The following is an 18,040-nucleotide window of genomic DNA, read 5'->3' as shown; positions in this document are numbered from 1 at the left end:
TTAACTGCTTTTTACGCACATTTAACATTAAATGATTCAATATCTGATTTGGTGGGCGCCCAACTCTTTCTCCTCTGCGCATTACTGCACACAGTCCTCCAGGAACAAGTAGATAAACGTTGCAAAAATCCTGATTCTGTTTCTTCTGTCTTAACAAGAATCGGTAATAACCGCTTTATATAGCCCACATAAGAGCAAAAAACAACTGTTAATTTGTACTTTTCGGAATCGTATCAACATTAATGCCTTAGATAAAGGTAGAAAATACAATATAGTCTTCTTGGGTCGAACTACCAGCACTACTAATCCTTCACGGGGGCACGTTCAACAGCACCACGCACCCACAGCAGTGGAAACAGTCCGGAACTGTTTTTGCAGTCGTTCGTGTTTCACAACGAACATTTTATGGTGTTGCACACGGAATGAAAAACGCGTGAGGGGCTTGACAGACGAGTCTGAACAAGAGCTCACTAGCCTGTTGCGGGGACCGTGAAGGTAGGTTCTTGCTGTTTAGCAGTTTGTAGCTGTCTAAATATTCTTAATATTCTTTTCGCGAAAACGACATTGAGTAATTTAAGGAGATACCGTATTAAATGCTAACGTTAGCTATCTAACTAGTTGGCACACGCAGCCTAGTCACCATAACTTACCTGTGGCACGTTGGTGGACGGATTACGGGTTTTGAAAGAATAGTTTGTATAACAGTTTGGCAAACTGTCATGTCCCGCTTTGAGCCACAGTGAGCCAGTCCCTGACTACACTGTTTACAAAATAAATGAATCAGTGAGTAAATAAAAACACATTTAAATATATTTAGATCATGTGATAAAGTCCAAACTTTAGAAAAATGTAGTGATTGATTTACCAGTTTTAAGGGAAAAGATGCAATAATATCTGTACACACACTATTAAACAATTGAATACTAATGATGATGATTATTGTAAATGAACAAGTTAATTTAATTCACACCTCTTCCCCTGTTCAATGAAGCACACGTTTCTCTTCACGTGTGCTTCACTGTATGTCCAGTGTAAGTCCCTGTGATTCCCTTTGGTACTGGGTTTGACCTAACGGAGAGTGTGTTTCACCTTTCCTTCCCCAGAGTCACCGCCCAGTGTCATGGGTTCCGTGGAAGACGTCTTTAGGGCCCTCTCCGTCGCCAGATGCCTGCGGCCAGTCGAGCCCTCTTACGTGTTGGACTTGGCGCTACAAGACGTCTGCGGCGGGGCTTCTAGCTCCGAGCTGCTAGCTGCGTGCTGTTCCAGTCGGTCAGTGCGTCTGCACAGCAGAGAGACTCTCCGCACCTGTGGAGAGTATCGGGGCCACGAAGGGACCGTGTTCGGGGTGCGTTTCTCGCCGTCTTCCCCTGACCTCCTCCTCACGGGCTCTGCCGACGGGACGCTGTGCTCCTGGGATGCACGCCGGCCCGGATCCGCCCCCGTGCGGGTGTTCCGGAGCGATCCGGAACATTCCTATTGCTCCTTTGACGTGAGCTGCAACGGGGGCGTGGTGTGCGCGGGCACGGAGCAGGTGGGCGAGGACAGCTTCCTGGTGTTCTGGGACGTGCGCATGGCTGGCCCCGCCCACGAGGCCGGCGGTGAGCGCGAACGCCTGCTGGGTGTGTACTCGGAGTCGCACAGTGATGACGTCACGGTCGTGCGCTTCCACCCCACGCAGGCGGACAGGTTGGCGTCCGGGGCCACCGACGGCCTGGTGAACGTGTTCGATCTGAGCTTGGGGACGGAGGACGATGCCCTCCTCACTACCTGTAACTGCGGCTCGTCCGCTAGTGCCCTCTGCTGGTCAGGTAGGTGCTTCACATCCATTTAAGGCAAGATTTGGTCATAACACCTGGATACGCAGTCAGTCCACTTCTGAATCTACACCTAGAACAAGAGCAGGGAGAAGTGAAAAGCATCAGATTCTGCTACCAATGTTTATCTTTAAGATATTCATTATGTGACCTATGACATGATTTGTCTGTAAATTGCACTGCACAAACAACATTAGTTTTTCTTCCTCTGACTGACAGGTAAAAATCTCGACCACCTTTTGTGTCTGAGTCATGATGAAGGCGTCCATCTGTGGGACTTGGCCCAGCTGGACAGTGACCACCCCTATACCCTGCTTAGTTCGCCTGATGCAAGAACCCTCGTCCCTCTCCCTGAAGGGGCGTCGCTGGACTACTTTGTGGGAGGAACTTGGCTGGAAGAGGCAGGTTGTCTCCTCCTACTGGGTGGAGCCAACACTGGAGAGCTCCACCTCCTGGACTGCAGGGGGAGTGACCTGAGGCTGATGAAGTCACTGAGAGGAGGGCATTCGGCGACGGTGAGGTGCTTCCAGTGGGACGCCGTGGGCGGAGCCTTGTTGACGGGCGGGGAGGACGGCCAACTGCTGCAGTGGAAGGCGGGATCAGATGAGCTCAGCGTAGGGAAGAGAGAGACTTCTAAAAGCGTCTCATCCATGCAGCTTAAAACAAAAGCGCACAGAAAGTTTGTCAACAAAAAACGGACTGCATGATCACCAAGACATTAATGGAGGCAGTTGGTGTTGTATCTGTTTTCTGTAAAAAACTCAGATTTTAACAGTTTACAATTTTAGGATTTTACAGTTTTGTTGTAAAGAGTGAAATATTTTCACAAGCTATACACATATGTACAATAGTTTACTATGTTTCACCTCTACCAGCCACCAGGAACATGAGTTGGTCTCTTAACAAGCTGGTATTATGTAAAGCAAACTTCCTGATCTCAGAAATACAAGAACCGGGCATGTTCTCCAGTACAGAAGTGTCTCCGAGCTCTTCTGTCACACCTAGCAGTGTGTGTCAGTGTGGCTGCCCGCCAGGGCACAGGACCCCCTTACTTCCTCTTACACATCCCGCATGAACAAAACAAAGCAACTGCAGGACGGGCCCATGCAGGACGGGCCTATGCAGGACAGGGCCATGGAGGAGCTGGAATGATTCAGCCACCTGTACACACTGTGGTCATATTGCTTTGCAAAATATATCAAAAACACTGTGGTGAACCAATGATTGTACGATTAAAGTTCGGACAGCATTATTTGACCAAAGTTGTTTATTTTGTGTTGGACCGTGCTAATGAGGTGATTCATCAGGATGAAAATGTATCCACTCTTTTGTGGAAACTGAAACTAGCGGTGTATAGCATCATTGTCTGCAGTGATGCTGACTTCAAACAGACGTTCAGATTGGGTGATGCTTTAAATCTACCAGTTTAAATATCTGGCCAACATAGTGATGAAACTTTCATTTTAGGGATTTGGACCCATTTTTTCATTTTAGGGATTTGGACCCATAGTGTTGTTAACCTTGTAAATCCTGTAAAGTGCTTTGTGACAACATGTGTTGTGAAAAGTGCTATACAAATATATTTGATTTGATATAAATATATTTGATTTGATTCCATTACCTGTAACATGTTCAAAAATTAATAGTACACGTACTGCTTCCTTATGCTTGTAGCACAGATATTTGGGGATCAGGTGAGTCGGCTATGCAAAACAATGTTTTGATGCACGATGGTAGAATCTTTTAGAAATAAAAGATCTAAAGATCTCTCACGAATTTTCAGTAGCATATTCAGTCCCAGACTTGTCTTCATTCATCCCTGAGAAACATGTCAGTTAAGAGTCCTGTGCTTCTGGAACTGAAAACCCAGATACAGCCAGAGCCCCTGAGCATGAAGTCTGAGATGGGCTGTACAGGTGGAGAAGTTCAGAAAGATGACCGTGAAGGACTTGCTGTAATTTGGACTGAACCGGAAGACTAGTAAGCATTGCAGCTGATGGACAGGAATAGTACTGAGGACATAGAGTGTGTTTGTTTGAGAGAACTCTAGCAGCTGAGTTTTGAAAATGTTGGTGTTTATTCTGTATTTTAGCAAGTGCACTGATGGAGTATTGGAATAATCAATAGGAGAGCTGATAAAGGCATGAACTAGAGTTTATGAATTGTTAATGTTGAGAATCAGGCGAAGAAAAGATGGATTTAGTTCAAATGAGCATGCGGTGTCAAGAATAACATGAAGAAACCTAGCAGTTTGCACAGACCTGACAGCTCAACCATCAGTGAAAAACTGGACAATCTGGATATTTGGGAGTAGGGGCAATAGCAGAATGTCTGTTTTTCTGTGTTTGCATCCAAGCAGAGGAGATGGTGGACTCAGGGAAACCTCTTTGTTAGAAACGGTGATGAGGTTGGCATTTATATACAGCTGAATTTCATCTCATCATCTCACAACCAGACGGATTCTGATTGTGGTGACCGTAACATTAACCACATTTTTAGATTTAAGATTTAGATTAAGTAGGCAATCTGCTTAACAGAGAAACCTGTTTCAAAAGCCTTCTGTGATAGAAATGCAGAATTTCCACGACACCTTCTTTCTTTTTTTTATATATCTTAAGCCAAAAGTGAGTAGGCTCGAATAACTGAAGGAACAGTGGGAATGTGTAAAACACACATAATTTGTGTCAGTAAACAGGTTACTGGGGTCAAACGTACACCTGTGCATTCATTTTAAACTCTTTCGTGTTTCTGTGCACCCAAATATGGTATTGGTGTGGAAACAAATCTGAGGAGTTCGTATTGAACAACAAAGCGTTATTGTGTCGAAACACACAAGTTTACAGTACAGCGTTGGTGGTGGTTCACCACATGTGAATATAACCTAATTCCATGTTATGGGGGGTACACGTTCAGTCTCCAGCCTTGACAGCTACTACCCAGTATCCTCGCCAACCTATTTTCACCTTACTTTTTTCGTTCTTGCGTTCGCCGGTGGATTGACGGCAACATTGTCCAATGATAGCGCGAAGAGTCTTCAAAACTCCACCAATCAGCAGCGGGGCAGCCAGACCCGGCGCGACCCGCCCCCCGGAGCTCGTCTGTGTTATGTGTGCCATGGACGCAGCCCAGTGATGTTGACAATAGGGTGAGCGGAGATCGCCCCGAAATTACACGCAAAAAAGAGCGAAAATCACCAGAAAACACGGGGCGCGCCACAGGGGACACGATTTTACCCACGACCGGGCGATGCGTTCGTCGTAGCTGCGCCTCCTTCCGTTGATGGGACGCGGCGGATCGCTCGAGTAAAGACCGCGGCGGGGTTTGGCAGTTGTAAAGGCCGCGACGCTGCGTCTGGTTCAGCCGCGCCGCTGTTTCCACGGCCCAGCTCGGCGGCGCCGGGAGCGCTCCTACGTGCGGACACAAGACCACTCAACACCCCGCTAACCCCAGCTTCGTCCCCCCGAGACACGGGATTAAGGTAAAGACGGTGGACGTGTCGCTGATTTTCGTTCGCTTTCGTTGCTGGCTGCAGGGTTGCTAAGCTAACTGCTAGCTGTTAGCAGCGCGGCTACGGCGCGTCGCGCGGGGGTCTTAGCCGGCTAGCTAGTGTCTGTCCCCCCAATAACACACAGAGGAGGATGGGACGGGGGTTTATCTCTTCATTTTGTGGACTGGTCTTGTTTTGAAGCGAGTCGGTGAGTAAAATTCAACTAGCAAGTTAGTTGTAAGTTTGCTGGTTAATCAATTACACGCAAAAAGTTAGCTTAGCTTAGCATGTATTAGCATAGCTTAGCATAGCATGTCTTAGCTTAGCATGTCTTAGCTTTGCATGTCTTAGCTTAACTCGTACAACCAAAGACCCCGAACTTTGTCTGAACCGGTCGGTGTGTCTGGTCGTGTCCGACTGGACCTGGTCTACCACGCTAATAATCTCATTCCCCCGGTTGTAATGTTGGTGTGGCCGGGTTGTGTGCGCTTCCCCCCGGTCTCGGATGCTAATGTCGGTCGTAGGCCAGAGCCCAACTTCGACCTGGCTCGGTGTGTAGGGGGTCAGGTTGGGTTTGGGTCGGGCCGAAGCTCTCGGGGTGCAGGGGCTCCGTATCGGGTCGTTTTTTAGCTTACAGAAGGCTTGTGTGGGTTTATAAGTCTGCTGTAGGTCAATTAGCTAATTACGCCTATTTGGCGAAGAAATCGCTCGCTGTCGTTGCGTGTTGCGTTGGCTTGGTGACAACCGCAAAATATTGCAGACTGCAGCTAAAAGCTCCTTTAAGTGCAATTATTCCTCTCTTGCCAACACTTCTGTCATGAGCAGTCCTGCGTTTTGTTCACATGAAACTGCTCTGTTCTGCACATCAGCATGTTTTGGAGAGCTTTTAGTAAAAATTGAGGTTCTCGTGCACTAGAAATGTAGTTTTTTAATTTATTCATTTGAGTCCTTCAGAGTTTTTGAATATTCAGAGCAGAGTTTGCTGCTTGCTTGCTCTGAAATGCCTGACTACATTTTCTGTAGGGATCTGAAGGTCCGCACAGGGGACGGCGTTACTGTACAGTGCTGTGATGTTGGTGAACAGTCTGGTTCCTTATGTTCCTCATAATGCCTCATTGTCCTTGCATCAGCCTGCTAGGAGCGGTTCTTCGGAGGACAAGCACTTTAACACGCTGTTTATCCACACAAAAGACGTGTGACTTCATTTTTGCTTGCATGCGCATGGGACTATTCTTTTAAATCACGTGGTTACATTTTGGACTGATTTGGTTTAATGATATCGTTAATGATGACGACTTGATGTTTAAACCAAGGAAGATGCAATAAATGCACAAATATCTCCCCAGAAGAGGAAGTGCAGTCCAGAACACACAAATGAACATTTGTCTGAAAACTAAAGTTGTCACTTTAGTCACCATTAGAGTTTGCAAGTAGTTTTTGTTGTTATTTTGCCTTGTCTAAAAAACAAGTAACCTCACCAACGAATAAGCCTCCTGGTGGTTACATGTCTTGATCGTTGGGGATTGACTGTTGACTGTTTGAATGTGTACCTGAGTGAGGCGTGTCATCGTGCTACGGCTGAATGAATGGTGGCAAAACGCCACCCTTAGTGAGTTGTTCTGTCCACATGACACTTGTGAACACTTGTGCGACTGGAGCAAGCCCCGTCGACCTCCACGTGCTCGTCTTGCACGACCCATCTGTTCTCTATTCATATTTATAGGAGTGCAGGGAATGTGTCTTGGGTGCAGAGAACTGAAGTGAAGCAAACATGTTTAACACAAGTGGACGTTGGAGCCTCTGCCCATAGGTTTTGGAAATAGGAAGTTGTCATGGTGTCCAGGTGGTAGAAGCTCCTGTATTCATAGCTATCGCTACATGTCAGCCCGTCCCGAGGCGTGTCTATCAGTTAATCCTACCCAGTGATGGCCGTTCGGGCAACGATCAAAAAGCAAAGGAGGAGCCAACCGGGTTCTTTTTTTTTTCCCTCCGTTTTTGTCACCCAGCGAATTGGTTGTAACGGCACCACAACTTGGGTCCTTAAGCGTGACGTCGTATCACGTCCAGGCCGTAAACACGTGACGTGCTCGCCGTTGAGCAACGACGGCGGATCTCGCTTGGATGTGGGCGTGTTCGGTTCTGGGGAAAGCCCATGGAACCGGGCGTCCCCGTGGAACCCGAGACGTGTGCAGACGCGGAGGCGGCCTTTTGGCCTCGCGCTAGCCTTCATCACGTGACGTGATCGTGCCGGTCGACGTTGGCATGTATCCAGATTGAATTTAAGATGCGTTTTCCACCAAGTGGCATCGTGGGGTTTGGAAGGGTATGACATCACCATAAAAGACATAATAAGAGTCCTTTCTACAGTTGCACACACTCATGGTCTCTCTTCTGCTCTTCTAACTGGAAAGATAATCAGTGCATAAAGTGATTGATGTAACGTTTGACGCTTCTTTTTAAAGCATTTCCTCCGCCCTCAGCAGCTGATCAAGCCCGATTGTAAGGTTAGCAAACTAGTGTTCCCACATGGGGTTTGTGATGAAGTTTGTTATTCAAAAACCTTGTCTTTATTCAAAGACTATACAAACCAGGATGCGCAGTTGTGAAGAATCACATGCAAATGTACTTGGTAACATGGTTAACAAATGGATAAGCCAATGTGCAAACATCTCGTTCACCCAGACACAATACACCTATACATAATACATGTAGACATTGTACACATAGAAATAAAATGCAGAGTCATAATGCACCTAGATACAATGCATCTAGTCATAATACACCTAGACATAATACAATTAGTCAGTCATAATTCATTTAGTCATAATAATAATAATAATGCACTTGGGCATGAAACACTGGGCTATAGTATGAGGGAATCATTTTTTCATTTCTCAGATCTCACTTGGTTGTCCTGATTAAGTAGATTTGAAACCACGTACTTCGAGTCTGGATGATGTATGAACTACATTTTCAATCTGAATAGGATTAGCGTCGAGCAGCAGTGGTTAGCTGATGGTGGGGTGTGTATCTGGGCACATTTGGACAGCTCCAGATCTACACATCATACGCAGACATTCAGAAGGATGGCAAAGATTTGAACGTCTGCTAGCAACCCAAAGGAAAATGCCTCGCAAGTGTCTTGGTTTGTGTTGATCTTTGGCTGACTACTGGCAGACTTACCCTCCTTTAATCGGGGAGGACGCTTCACTTGCACATGTGGTACAGGAGCGCTGTGGCCCTGACCTTTAACCCTGCACCTTTAACCCCCCCCCCCACTTCCACTCCCAACCACTGTCCTCTGCCGCTGACATAGCCGACCAGGTCACAGTTATACCTGCTTTGTCTCTTTTGAACTATAAAGCCCAAGTCAAAAAATACTAGTGATTTTGGTACATTTTTGATTGGTGCTAAAATTCTTGACTTTCTATTACATGATTAATTTAGTTAATCTTTTAGAATTAGCATTCTGGTAGTGGATTATTTCCATTGCGTTGTGGTGTTTTCTGAGGTCGAGTGAGTGCAGTGTTGCACACCGAGTGTGTAACGTGTCGCATGCATAATACAAGCGTAGGTTTGTTTTTTTTTTTTTTTTTTTTTTGTTTTGTTTTTTTTTTCTTCCAGCCGCCCACTAAAATAACACGCTCACGGCTCTGATTATTAGCTTGGTAATTGCTTTCGTCGGAGTCGTAATGTTTATCCCTCGGGTTACACGGAGTCTGCCTTGTTCACGAAAAAAAAAAACATCTAAGCAAGCCACAAAAACGAGTGGCATTAAAGCTCATCCATCAGATATGCACTACCTGAGATGAGACCTACCTGTCACTCACTCTTGCACAAGGGGCCGTGTGCATGCGAAAGGATGGGGGCAAGGTTTAAACCAGCGAGAGCAACCACCGCTCAACAGGAAGTGATCGGGTTTGAACAGGAAACCAGTTCAACTGAGCAAGGAACCAAGGGCTGGGTGTTCCCAGGCGCGCGCGCGTGTGTGTGTGTGTGTGTGTGTGTGTGTGTGTGTGTGTGTGTGTGCGTGATATAAAACTCGTGATGTTGACAGCTGTAAGATTTGCAGTGATGCTTTATAGCCAATGAACTTGAATGCCAGTAATCATATTATCGTGGTAGTTCAAGGTTATTTGGCTAGGTGGCACCATTGAGCCATCACGCAGTATCAATGCATGTGGTGGTCTGCTTGGTTACTTACATGTCACCAAAGCTCATTCATCTCAGAGGTCACCAGCTGGTCACAGACCAGTCACAATTCAGCACGTTTGAGCAGAGCGTCATGTTGACAGGCTGGTGTGGATGAGTCCACACTTTGATGCAAGGAGATTCGTCAGGTCCTGCTTCGACAAACTTTTTAAACATGTTTTTAATTTCCATTTATTGTGGTTAGAGTGCCAAACTGTGTGTGTGTTGGAGTTATGTTCTTGGTATGTCCTGCGTTAATTATGTCTGTGTGTTTTATCGCTGTGGCCTTGGTGGGTCTTAATGAGTGTGTGTGTGTGTGTGTGTGTGTGTGTGTGTGTGTGTGTGTGTGTGTGTGTGTGTGTGTGTGTGTGTGTGTTCCAGGGCTATGTCCTCAGCAGCTACCACGCCTCCGTCAGTGGACAGAGTGGACGGGTTCTCCCGAAAGTCTGTCAGGAAGGCCAAACAGAAACGCTCCCAGAGTTCCTCCCAGTTCCGCTCCCAGGGCAAACCCATCGAGCTCACCCCCCTCCCGCTCCTCAAAGGTAACACACACACACACACACACTCCCTCTTTTTAATATATCTGTGACAGCCCCCATTATTTATTGTTTTGCTAGGCAGAGACCCCCGCTGACTGTCTGGCTAGCTCTCCCCTCATACGGCACCTAGCAACCGTGTGTGTGTGCGGTGTGCAGGTGCTTCCGTGGCAACCGTGCGACACCACCTCTTTTGCAGGCCTCACACCGGCCGCTGTTGCCCTAGACAGCAGAAGTGAACACACGGATGTCCGTGATTGGTTGGCTGTCGCGGTGATTGATGTGGGACACATTAATGCAGTCCCTCCCCCCGAAAGGGCAGCGTTAATTTTACTCCCTTCGACTCACCAATATTTGTTGCTTTTCAACTAAGAATGTTTAAGTGGGGTCTTTGATCGGGTGTTTCTCCAAAAGCTTTGAAAGCCTTTGTCAATGTGTGTGTTTAAAAAGGTCCCCTAACCACACACTCCTACCTGCACACACTCACAACACACAACGGTCTTGGAACAGGCGCTTTCCACAACACTGCCAAATCTTTGCTTTGCATCATCAATGTTTCACCTAGGACCCCCCTCTGCAGCTGCTGAGGATTATGGGTAGAGAGGACAGCAAAGACCACTTTAAGATGCTTGTCACCTCACATATGGTCTTACAGCCACATATGGTCTTACAGCCCCCCCCCGTGACCTTTAACTGTGTGTGTGTGTGTGTCTGTGTGTGTGTGAGAGAGTATTTGAGTTGACTGTTTCTTTGATCATTCAGTCGTTATTTTTGTATTATAATTATGTTGTATTATTCAGAACTCTACATAACGTTGGCAAAGCCAGACAAGGTTCTAGCACGTGTACAAATGGAGTTGGCTTCCATGCAGGTTTGTTGCTGGGTGACCATAATTTCCAGTGGCTTCGCACATAATGTCCAGTAGGGGGAGCGCTAGATCATACATGCGTTAGTGTCCACATGTTCCTCTGAGAGTCTGTATTACCTAAGGTGTCAGAATGAGCCCGACACATTCGTGTTGTCTCAACCGAGCTCAGTTCTTGTCCAGTCCGTGTTGACAGCTGTTGTTGGACCAGGTTGCTATTAGTGTGGGGCACCTTACTGTTGGCTGTAGGAACCAGATGACCCCATCTGGGCGGGGCTTCTGACAACCAGCTGTTTGATTGGCAAAGCCAAATTTGCATATGAAGTGTCATGTGTTGTTATGGTTTCTCCTAGGACCTCTCTCTCTCTCTCTCTCTCTCTCTCTCTCTCTCGTGTGCCATCTCCTTGTGGAGGGGCATGGGAGGTCCGTGTAGTGTTGCCAGTCACACCGGGGGTAAGTTTTTCCAGTGGAGGGCAGAAAATAGACATGAATAAAGAAGGTTGGGGGGGGGGGCTGCTGGGTTCTGGGGGGGGCGGATCCTCTTTCAGCCAATCCCCTCTCGGCACCCACAGTGTCTGTAGCCTCAGCGCTACCCCCCCCCCCCCCCCCCCCCCCCCCCCACTGCCCCTGACTCCTCCACCCCTCCCCCTCACCGGTAACACGATCCAGACCTCGGTCCCGTCCACGAGCCGACGCTCTGTCCCTCGTCCACACGGCCAGCGTGCGCCAGGGCTCGAAGCCTTCCAGCGCTCCATCGGTGGACGGACTGTCCTTCGCCCCCGCGGCACAGCGAGAGGACGAGGTAGACGAGGACCCCGGGGAAGAGTGGCTGAGGTGAGGGGGAGGGGGGAGGGGAGCCAGGGGGGCGGGGCCAAAGCGCCGGCTGCCCGTTTGCCTCCCCGGACCCCGTTTTGGCTCCGCCCGCCTGTCGTCGGGCAGGCTGGGTCGCCACGGCGTGTCCGTTGCACCCCGTGGGCCGTGCGGTGTGCTTTCGCGAGGTCGAGGTCGGCCCCCGGCTCTAGGTGTAGTTGACGGGGAATCGGTTGTCATTAGTTGATCATTTCAAATCGAAGGAGTGAATCTCTGTGTGTCTCCCACCCACAAACATGGCCTCCGGGCATCCAGACCGCAACACCACGCTCACGACCTGCTCTGCATCCCAACACGGAGCACGTCGGATGTGTGCACACTTGTCCGTCGTTCACAAGCGCAACTCTAGTCATGATGTTGTGCAGGAATTAAAGGAGGAACTGATCTGGGTGCAAGCAGGTTGTCTGGGTGTTTATGCCTTAAGATGTTTGGACGCGTACTGTTTGGTCCAAGTTTCTGCAGACCTGCAGACGAGCAGCGGACTCCTTATTGGGCCGGAGGGGTTGAGTCACTCTCGTGGAGGGGGTTGAGTTGCTCTTGTGGTCAGGGGTTGGTCAGCGTGGTGGGTTGGGTTCTGTTGACTGGTGTTTGGTAAGGGCTTGGAGAATTAGAAAGTCTGGAACTATTAGTGCTTCAAGAATGTGGAAATGGTGGTTAGTTTATGGCCTTTAGCTTCTTCCATCAAATGGGCTGTGTTCGTGACAGGAGCTGAGATGCTGGTCCTCACACAGGCTGGGAGGAGGAGAACATTCACACCGTTGCCTCCAGAGATGGACGTTCCAGGTTCAGAAAGTAAAACTCCTTCCCAGGATTTTTCTCAAGTTGCTGGATTTTCTAGTGCCAGCCGGGTAAAATGAATGGAATCAACACAATCCAGGAAGCCTGAGCAAAATCCTGGTGAGGACTTTTACTTTCTGAACCTGGAATTGACACCTCTGGTTACCTCACAGCGGGAGACCGGCCAGCTGCTCCAGTGTTCCTGTCCAGGAAACGGAGGTCATATCAGCATCTCTGGCATATAATAAATAAATGAATACGGTTCCCAGATCTCTGATCTTTTCCAACATGCAGGTTAAGGTCTGCGTTCACTTAAAAGGTAAACAACAAATTGTTGATATTGTTTCGGTCCAATAATTCCATTCAACTGTATCGGATTGGTGAAAGTGGAGTTGTTATGTGTATGGCTGTGTAGGCTATATAAACGTATGTTATTACCCATGAGGTGGGGGTGTGTGTGTGTGTGTGTGTGTGTGTGTGTGTGTGTGTGAGAGAGAGAGCGTGCGTGCGCGCGTGTGTGTGTGAGAGAGAGCGTGTGTGTGTGTGTGTGTGAGAGAGAGAGCGAGCGTGTGTGGGGTACACGGGCGGTGCATCCCCTTCTCACACTCCACCTGTTGGAACATTTCTCTGCCCCCCCCCCCCCCCCCCCCCCCCCACATGCCTCCGCCCTTCTCGTGTGTCTGTGAGGACCCGTCACTCACTTAAATGCCCAGAACGCTGGTCGTCTTCCATAAGAATTCACTCACACGCTTTATTGTCTTTAAAAGCACACTTATTTCACTTTTCCCTTATTTCATCCTCAGTGTGTGTGTGTGTGTGTGTGTGTGTGTGTGTGTGTGTGTGTGTGTGTGTGTGTGTGTGTGTGTTCCACACCAAAGACATATTCCCCTGCAGTAAACCGAATTCATGTCTACTCCAGTTACAGACGGGGGGTTTCCCGTGTGTGTGGGGTACATACTGTTCCTAGAGGTGTGTCTGCCCAGAACTGGGGAATTAACTTCTTAGTGTTAACATCTGAATGTGTTGGAATAGGCGTCAGGTGCATGGATCTGATTGGCTGTAGCAGTATGTCTGAAACGGCTCACTCAAGTCTGTGAACACAAGTGGGGTGTGTGTGTTTATTTGTGTGCGCACACATGCATTTGTGCATTGTCAGATCTGTGTATATGGGTGTGTGCATATGTGTATGACTGCACATGCCTGTATGTGTGTGTGCTCATTCACACTTGTGCTCATTCACACTCGTGTGTGTGTGTGTGTGTGTGTGTGTGTGTGTGTGTGTGTGTGTGTGTGTGTGTGTGTGTGTGTGTGTGTGTGTGTGTGTGTGTGTGTGTGTGTGTGTGTGCGCGTGCACGAGTCAGACATGTTTCCACTGATGCTAAAGGCACCTGACTCTTGATCTTGCTGAAGAGGATGATGAAGACACAGTGATGCGGTTCATCCCAGCAGTTCAGTTACATTAACCCCGCCCATCACTGGGGCTGAACCAATCACGGCACTTTATCGCTTCACTGTCTTTCTCACCACATTGGACATGACTCCTTCACGACGGCCATGTTTCCCTTGTTCTTTATTTAATATAAAAGAATCCCGACGTGTCGCACAAGCTTGTCTCTGGTGGTCGTGTTAACCGTGGGCGTGTCTGTGGGCGTGTCTCCCCAGACGTCCCCGCCCCCGAGCAGCCGGACTTGTTCCTGAAGAAGCTTCGTCAGTGCTGCACGCTGTTCGACTTCATGGACACGCTGTCCGACCTCAAGATGAAGGAGTACAAGCGCTCCACCCTCAACGAGCTGGTGGACTACGTCACGGTGAGCCGGGGCTACCTGACGGAGCAGGCCTACCCCGAGGTGGTGAAGATGGTGAGAGACCACACCCCCTTCCTCAGCATCATATTCAAAACGATCAGTTAAAAAAATAAAAAAAAAGTGAATTTCTTAGTAAGGCAATCCTCTCTCTCTCTCTCTCTCCCCTCCCCCCCGTCTGTCAATCGTTCCCTGTTTCTCTGTCTCAGGTGTCCTACAACATATTCCGGACCCTTCCACCCAGCGACAGTAATGAATTCGACCCAGAGGAGGACGAACCCACATTAGAGGCTTCATGGCCTCACTTACAGGTATTCAGTGTGTGTGTGTGTGTGTGTATGTTTCTGTCTTGCCAGAAGAGCGTGGGATGCCTGTAGTGACTTGGCTGTCGGAGTGTGGAAGGCACTGGGATTGCCCTCGTCATGGCACTCGGCCCGCTAAGCTCCTGCTCTCCACCAGGGGGCAGGCACACCGCCCGTTTTGACTTTATTTACTCACAGTAATCTCCTTCACCTCTTCATGCACTTTTGGAAGGGTGTACAGCACCAGATATGAGTTATATCACGTGCACATGAGTTCTGGGGTCTGTCTGCTATGGCAACTCGGATCAGTGCTGTGCTGAAACCAGTTCTGGGGTGTGTAGATAAGAGATGAGAGAGTCAGACTCAACAAGCCTTTCTTATAAAGATGTATCCCGGAGAGGAATAAATGTACTGGAATAAACACTTTGGTTTGTTCTCAGTGACTGCAGTGCCCTCTGCTGGGAAAATTAGCCCCTGACATGGGCCCTAGTTGACCTTTGACCCATTGACCCACTCCTGTCCTTTCCTTCACTAATTACTGAATACAACTGAACACTCTTTCTCTCTCTTTCTCTCACACACACAGCTGGTCTATGAGTTCTTCATTCGTTTTTTGGAGAGTCAAGAGTTCCAGCCCAGCATTGCCAAAAAGTATATTGACCAGAAATTCGTCCTTCAGGTGTGTACTATATTTATTAGAGAGCATCCGAACTCCACACAAGCACACACACACACAAACACACACACACACACAAATGTACTCTGCGCTATTTTGTTCTCACTGGGTTTCGTTTCTTGCTCCGTGCCGCCTCCCATTCCTGGTGGGCGTGTGTTTGGCTGCTGTCCCCGCCCCCGTCCCCGCCCACTCAAGCTGCTGGAACTGTTTGACAGCGAGGACCCGAGGGAGAGAGATTACCTGAAGACCGTCTTACACAGAATCTATGGAAAATTCCTGGGGCTGAGGGCTTTTATACGAAAACAGATAAATAATATTTTTCTACGGTGAGAGGTTGCTGGTGCAGGTTAACTGTGTGTTTAGCGCAGCTGCTCTTCAGTTTTATTCTAGTAAAAACAAAGAAACGTCCTACTGACTCGTGCTCTGTCCTCTTTCTAGTTTTGTTTATGAAACTGAACATTTCAACGGAGTAGCGGAGTTGTTGGAGATTTTGGGCAGGTATGTTCTCCAGGTGATACCACCTGCTGGGTGCTGCTGTGGTGAGAATGAGGTTTGGTATCTAACACGCGTGTGCTGTGTCTCTCCTCCCTGTTACACACGTGTGGTGTTTGTTCTCTCTGCTACATGCGTGTGCTCTGTATCTCCCTGCTGCACGTGTGCTGTGACTCTATGCTACGTGTGTGCTGTTTGTTCTCTTTGTTATACACGTGTGCTGTATGCTCCTCCCTGCCACACACGTGTGCTGTGACTCTCTCTGCTACACACGTGTGCTGTTTGTTCTCTCTGCTACACACGTGTGCTGTTTGTTCTCTCTGCTACACACGTGTGCTGTTTGTTCTCTCTGCTACACACGTGTGCTGTTTGTTCTCTTTGCTACACACGTGTGCTGTTTGTTCTCTTTGCTACACACGTGTGCTGTTTGTTCTCTTTGCTACACACGTGTGCTGTTTGTTCTCTCTGCTACACACGTGTGCTGTTTGTTCTCTCTGCCACACACGTGTGCTGTTTGTTCTCTTTGCTACACAGCATTATCAACGGCTTCGCTTTACCTCTGAAAGCGGAACACAAGCAGTTCCTGGTGAAAGTGTTGATTCCTCTACACACAGTCAGGAGTCTCTCCCTCTTCCACGCCCAGGTACGAAATGGTGTGTGTGTGTGTGTGTGTGTGTGTGTGTGTGTGTGTGTGTGTGTGTGTGTGTGTGTGGGTGTGGGTGTGGGTGGGTGTGGGGGTGTGTGTGGGTGTGGGTGTGTGGGTGGGTGGGTGGGTGCACAATCTGCTGAATACACAGAATCCACCAATGTCACAAACAGGAAGGACTTAGAAAATACACCGCATGTGTTCTTGTTTCCACACGTGAATGAGACCTCTGTCTGGGGGTCTCCAGTGTGAGGGTGAATGACCCCTCTGTCTGGGGGTCTCCAGTGTGAGGGTGAATGACCCCTCCGTGTGGGGGGTCTCCAGTGTGAGGGTGAATGACCCCTCCGTGTGGGGGGTCTCCAGTGTGAGGGTGAATGACCCTTCCGTGTGGGGGGTCTCCAGTGTGAGGGTGAATGACCCCTCTGTCTGGGGGTCTCCAGTGTGAGTGTGAATGACCCCTCCGTGTGCGGGGTCTCCAGTGTGAGGGTGAACTCCAGTAACACAGGTCGTCCTGCCTCGTTTCATGGTGATTCATGCTGGTTTCACACCTGTGGAGCACGACTGCTCGTGTGAACTCCAGCGATCACCACTTGTCCCCCAACCCAAAAGGGACTCGGGAGCAGTTTAAACACCCCAGCAGCCCTTTAACGAGTGTCTGGTGTGGCGCACATTGGTTTGTCTTCCTCATTCATGATTGTAATGTTTTTGTTCGCTTTTGTGTTTTTGCAGTTGGCGTATTGTATTGTACAGTTCCTAGAGAAAGACCCCACATTAACAGAACCAGTAAGTTTGCTTCAGCACCAGTGGTCTGTGTTCGTTATTCCTAATGGTGGTTCCTCTTACAGGCAATGTTAATCCCTCTCTCTCTCACTCAGGTCATTAGAGGCCTTCTCAAGTTCTGGCCAAAGACATGCAGTCAGAAAGAGGTGAAGTAGCCACCATGCATGCAGCTGCACATCCAGGAAGGGAATCTGAGAGATACGTTAACGTGAGGTCATTGTGTGTGTAGGTGATGTTCCTCGGGGAGCTGGAGGAGATCTTGGACGTGATCGAGCCCACACAGTTCGTGAAGATCCAGGAGCCACTCTTCAAGCAGATCTCCAGATGTGTCTCCAGCCCTCACTTCCAGGCGAGACATCTCACAACTGTCCTGTTCACTCTCACCGTGTGTGTGTGTGTGTGTGTCCCTGTCCCTCAAAAGGCAGTATGCAGCACAAGTAAAGCCTGTCGTAACTCCCTTTCGTGTGTGTGTGTGTGTGTGTGTGTGTGTGTGTGTGTGTGTGTGTGTGTGTGTGTGTGTGTGTGTGTGTGTGTGTGTGTGTGTGTGTGTGTGTGTGTGTGTGTGTGTGTGTGTGTGTGTGTGTGTGTGTGTGCGCAGGTGGCTGAGAGAGCGCTGTATTACTGGAATAACGAGTACATAATGAGTCTCATCGAGGAGAACTCTAACGTCATCCTGCCCATTATGTTTGCCAGCCTGTACCGGATCTCCAAAGAGCACTGGAACCCGTAAGTGCGCCCCCTGGCGGTCAGCCTGTGCTTAACACACTGCCGTGGGCCTCAATCCAACATGTGCACATGCTGT

General features: G+C 48.7%; 2 protein-coding genes across 3 annotated transcripts in view; both read left to right on the top strand.

Moving 5' to 3' along the window:
• The first annotated feature begins 339 nt into the window (after nt 1-339).
• On the top strand, nt 340-3,063 carry wdr89 (WD repeat domain 89). Its single transcript, XM_076985811.1, has 3 exons — nt 340-495; nt 1,104-1,808; nt 2,034-3,063. Exons 2-3 carry the CDS (start codon nt 1,121-1,123, stop codon nt 2,519-2,521), a joined length of 1,176 nt encoding a protein of 391 aa, XP_076841926.1. The 5' UTR covers nt 340-495; nt 1,104-1,120; the 3' UTR covers nt 2,522-3,063.
• Nucleotides 3,064-4,965: 1,902 nt separating this feature from the next.
• Nucleotides 4,966-18,040, top strand: part of ppp2r5eb (protein phosphatase 2, regulatory subunit B', epsilon isoform b) — a 17,339-nt gene continuing 4,264 nt past the window's right edge. The window contains exons 1-12 of one of the 2 annotated variants that reach the window (XM_076985808.1): nt 4,966-5,292; nt 9,874-10,034; nt 14,203-14,399; nt 14,552-14,653; nt 15,231-15,323; nt 15,516-15,646; nt 15,759-15,818; nt 16,347-16,455; nt 17,188-17,241; nt 17,334-17,384; nt 17,468-17,587; nt 17,837-17,964. In XM_076985808.1, the coding sequence (XP_076841923.1) occupies nt 9,878-10,034; nt 14,203-14,399; nt 14,552-14,653; nt 15,231-15,323; nt 15,516-15,646; nt 15,759-15,818; nt 16,347-16,455; nt 17,188-17,241; nt 17,334-17,384; nt 17,468-17,587; nt 17,837-17,964 (1,202 nt within the window). In that variant the 5' untranslated portion in view covers nt 4,966-5,292; nt 9,874-9,877. Of the gene's footprint in view, nt 5,293-9,873; nt 10,035-11,560; nt 11,728-14,202; nt 14,400-14,551; nt 14,654-15,230; nt 15,324-15,515; nt 15,647-15,758; nt 15,819-16,346; nt 16,456-17,187; nt 17,242-17,333; nt 17,385-17,467; nt 17,588-17,836; nt 17,965-18,040 lie in introns of those variants that run through there. The other variant, XM_076985807.1, reaches the window with a different exon arrangement.

Source organism: Brachyhypopomus gauderio, unplaced genomic scaffold, assembly GCF_052324685.1.
Source record: "Brachyhypopomus gauderio isolate BG-103 unplaced genomic scaffold, BGAUD_0.2 sc43, whole genome shotgun sequence".
Lineage (NCBI taxonomy): Eukaryota > Metazoa > Chordata > Actinopteri > Gymnotiformes > Hypopomidae > Brachyhypopomus > Brachyhypopomus gauderio.
The sequence above is the reverse complement of the archived record's forward strand: the minus strand, read 5'-3'. Positions and strand labels throughout refer to the sequence as shown.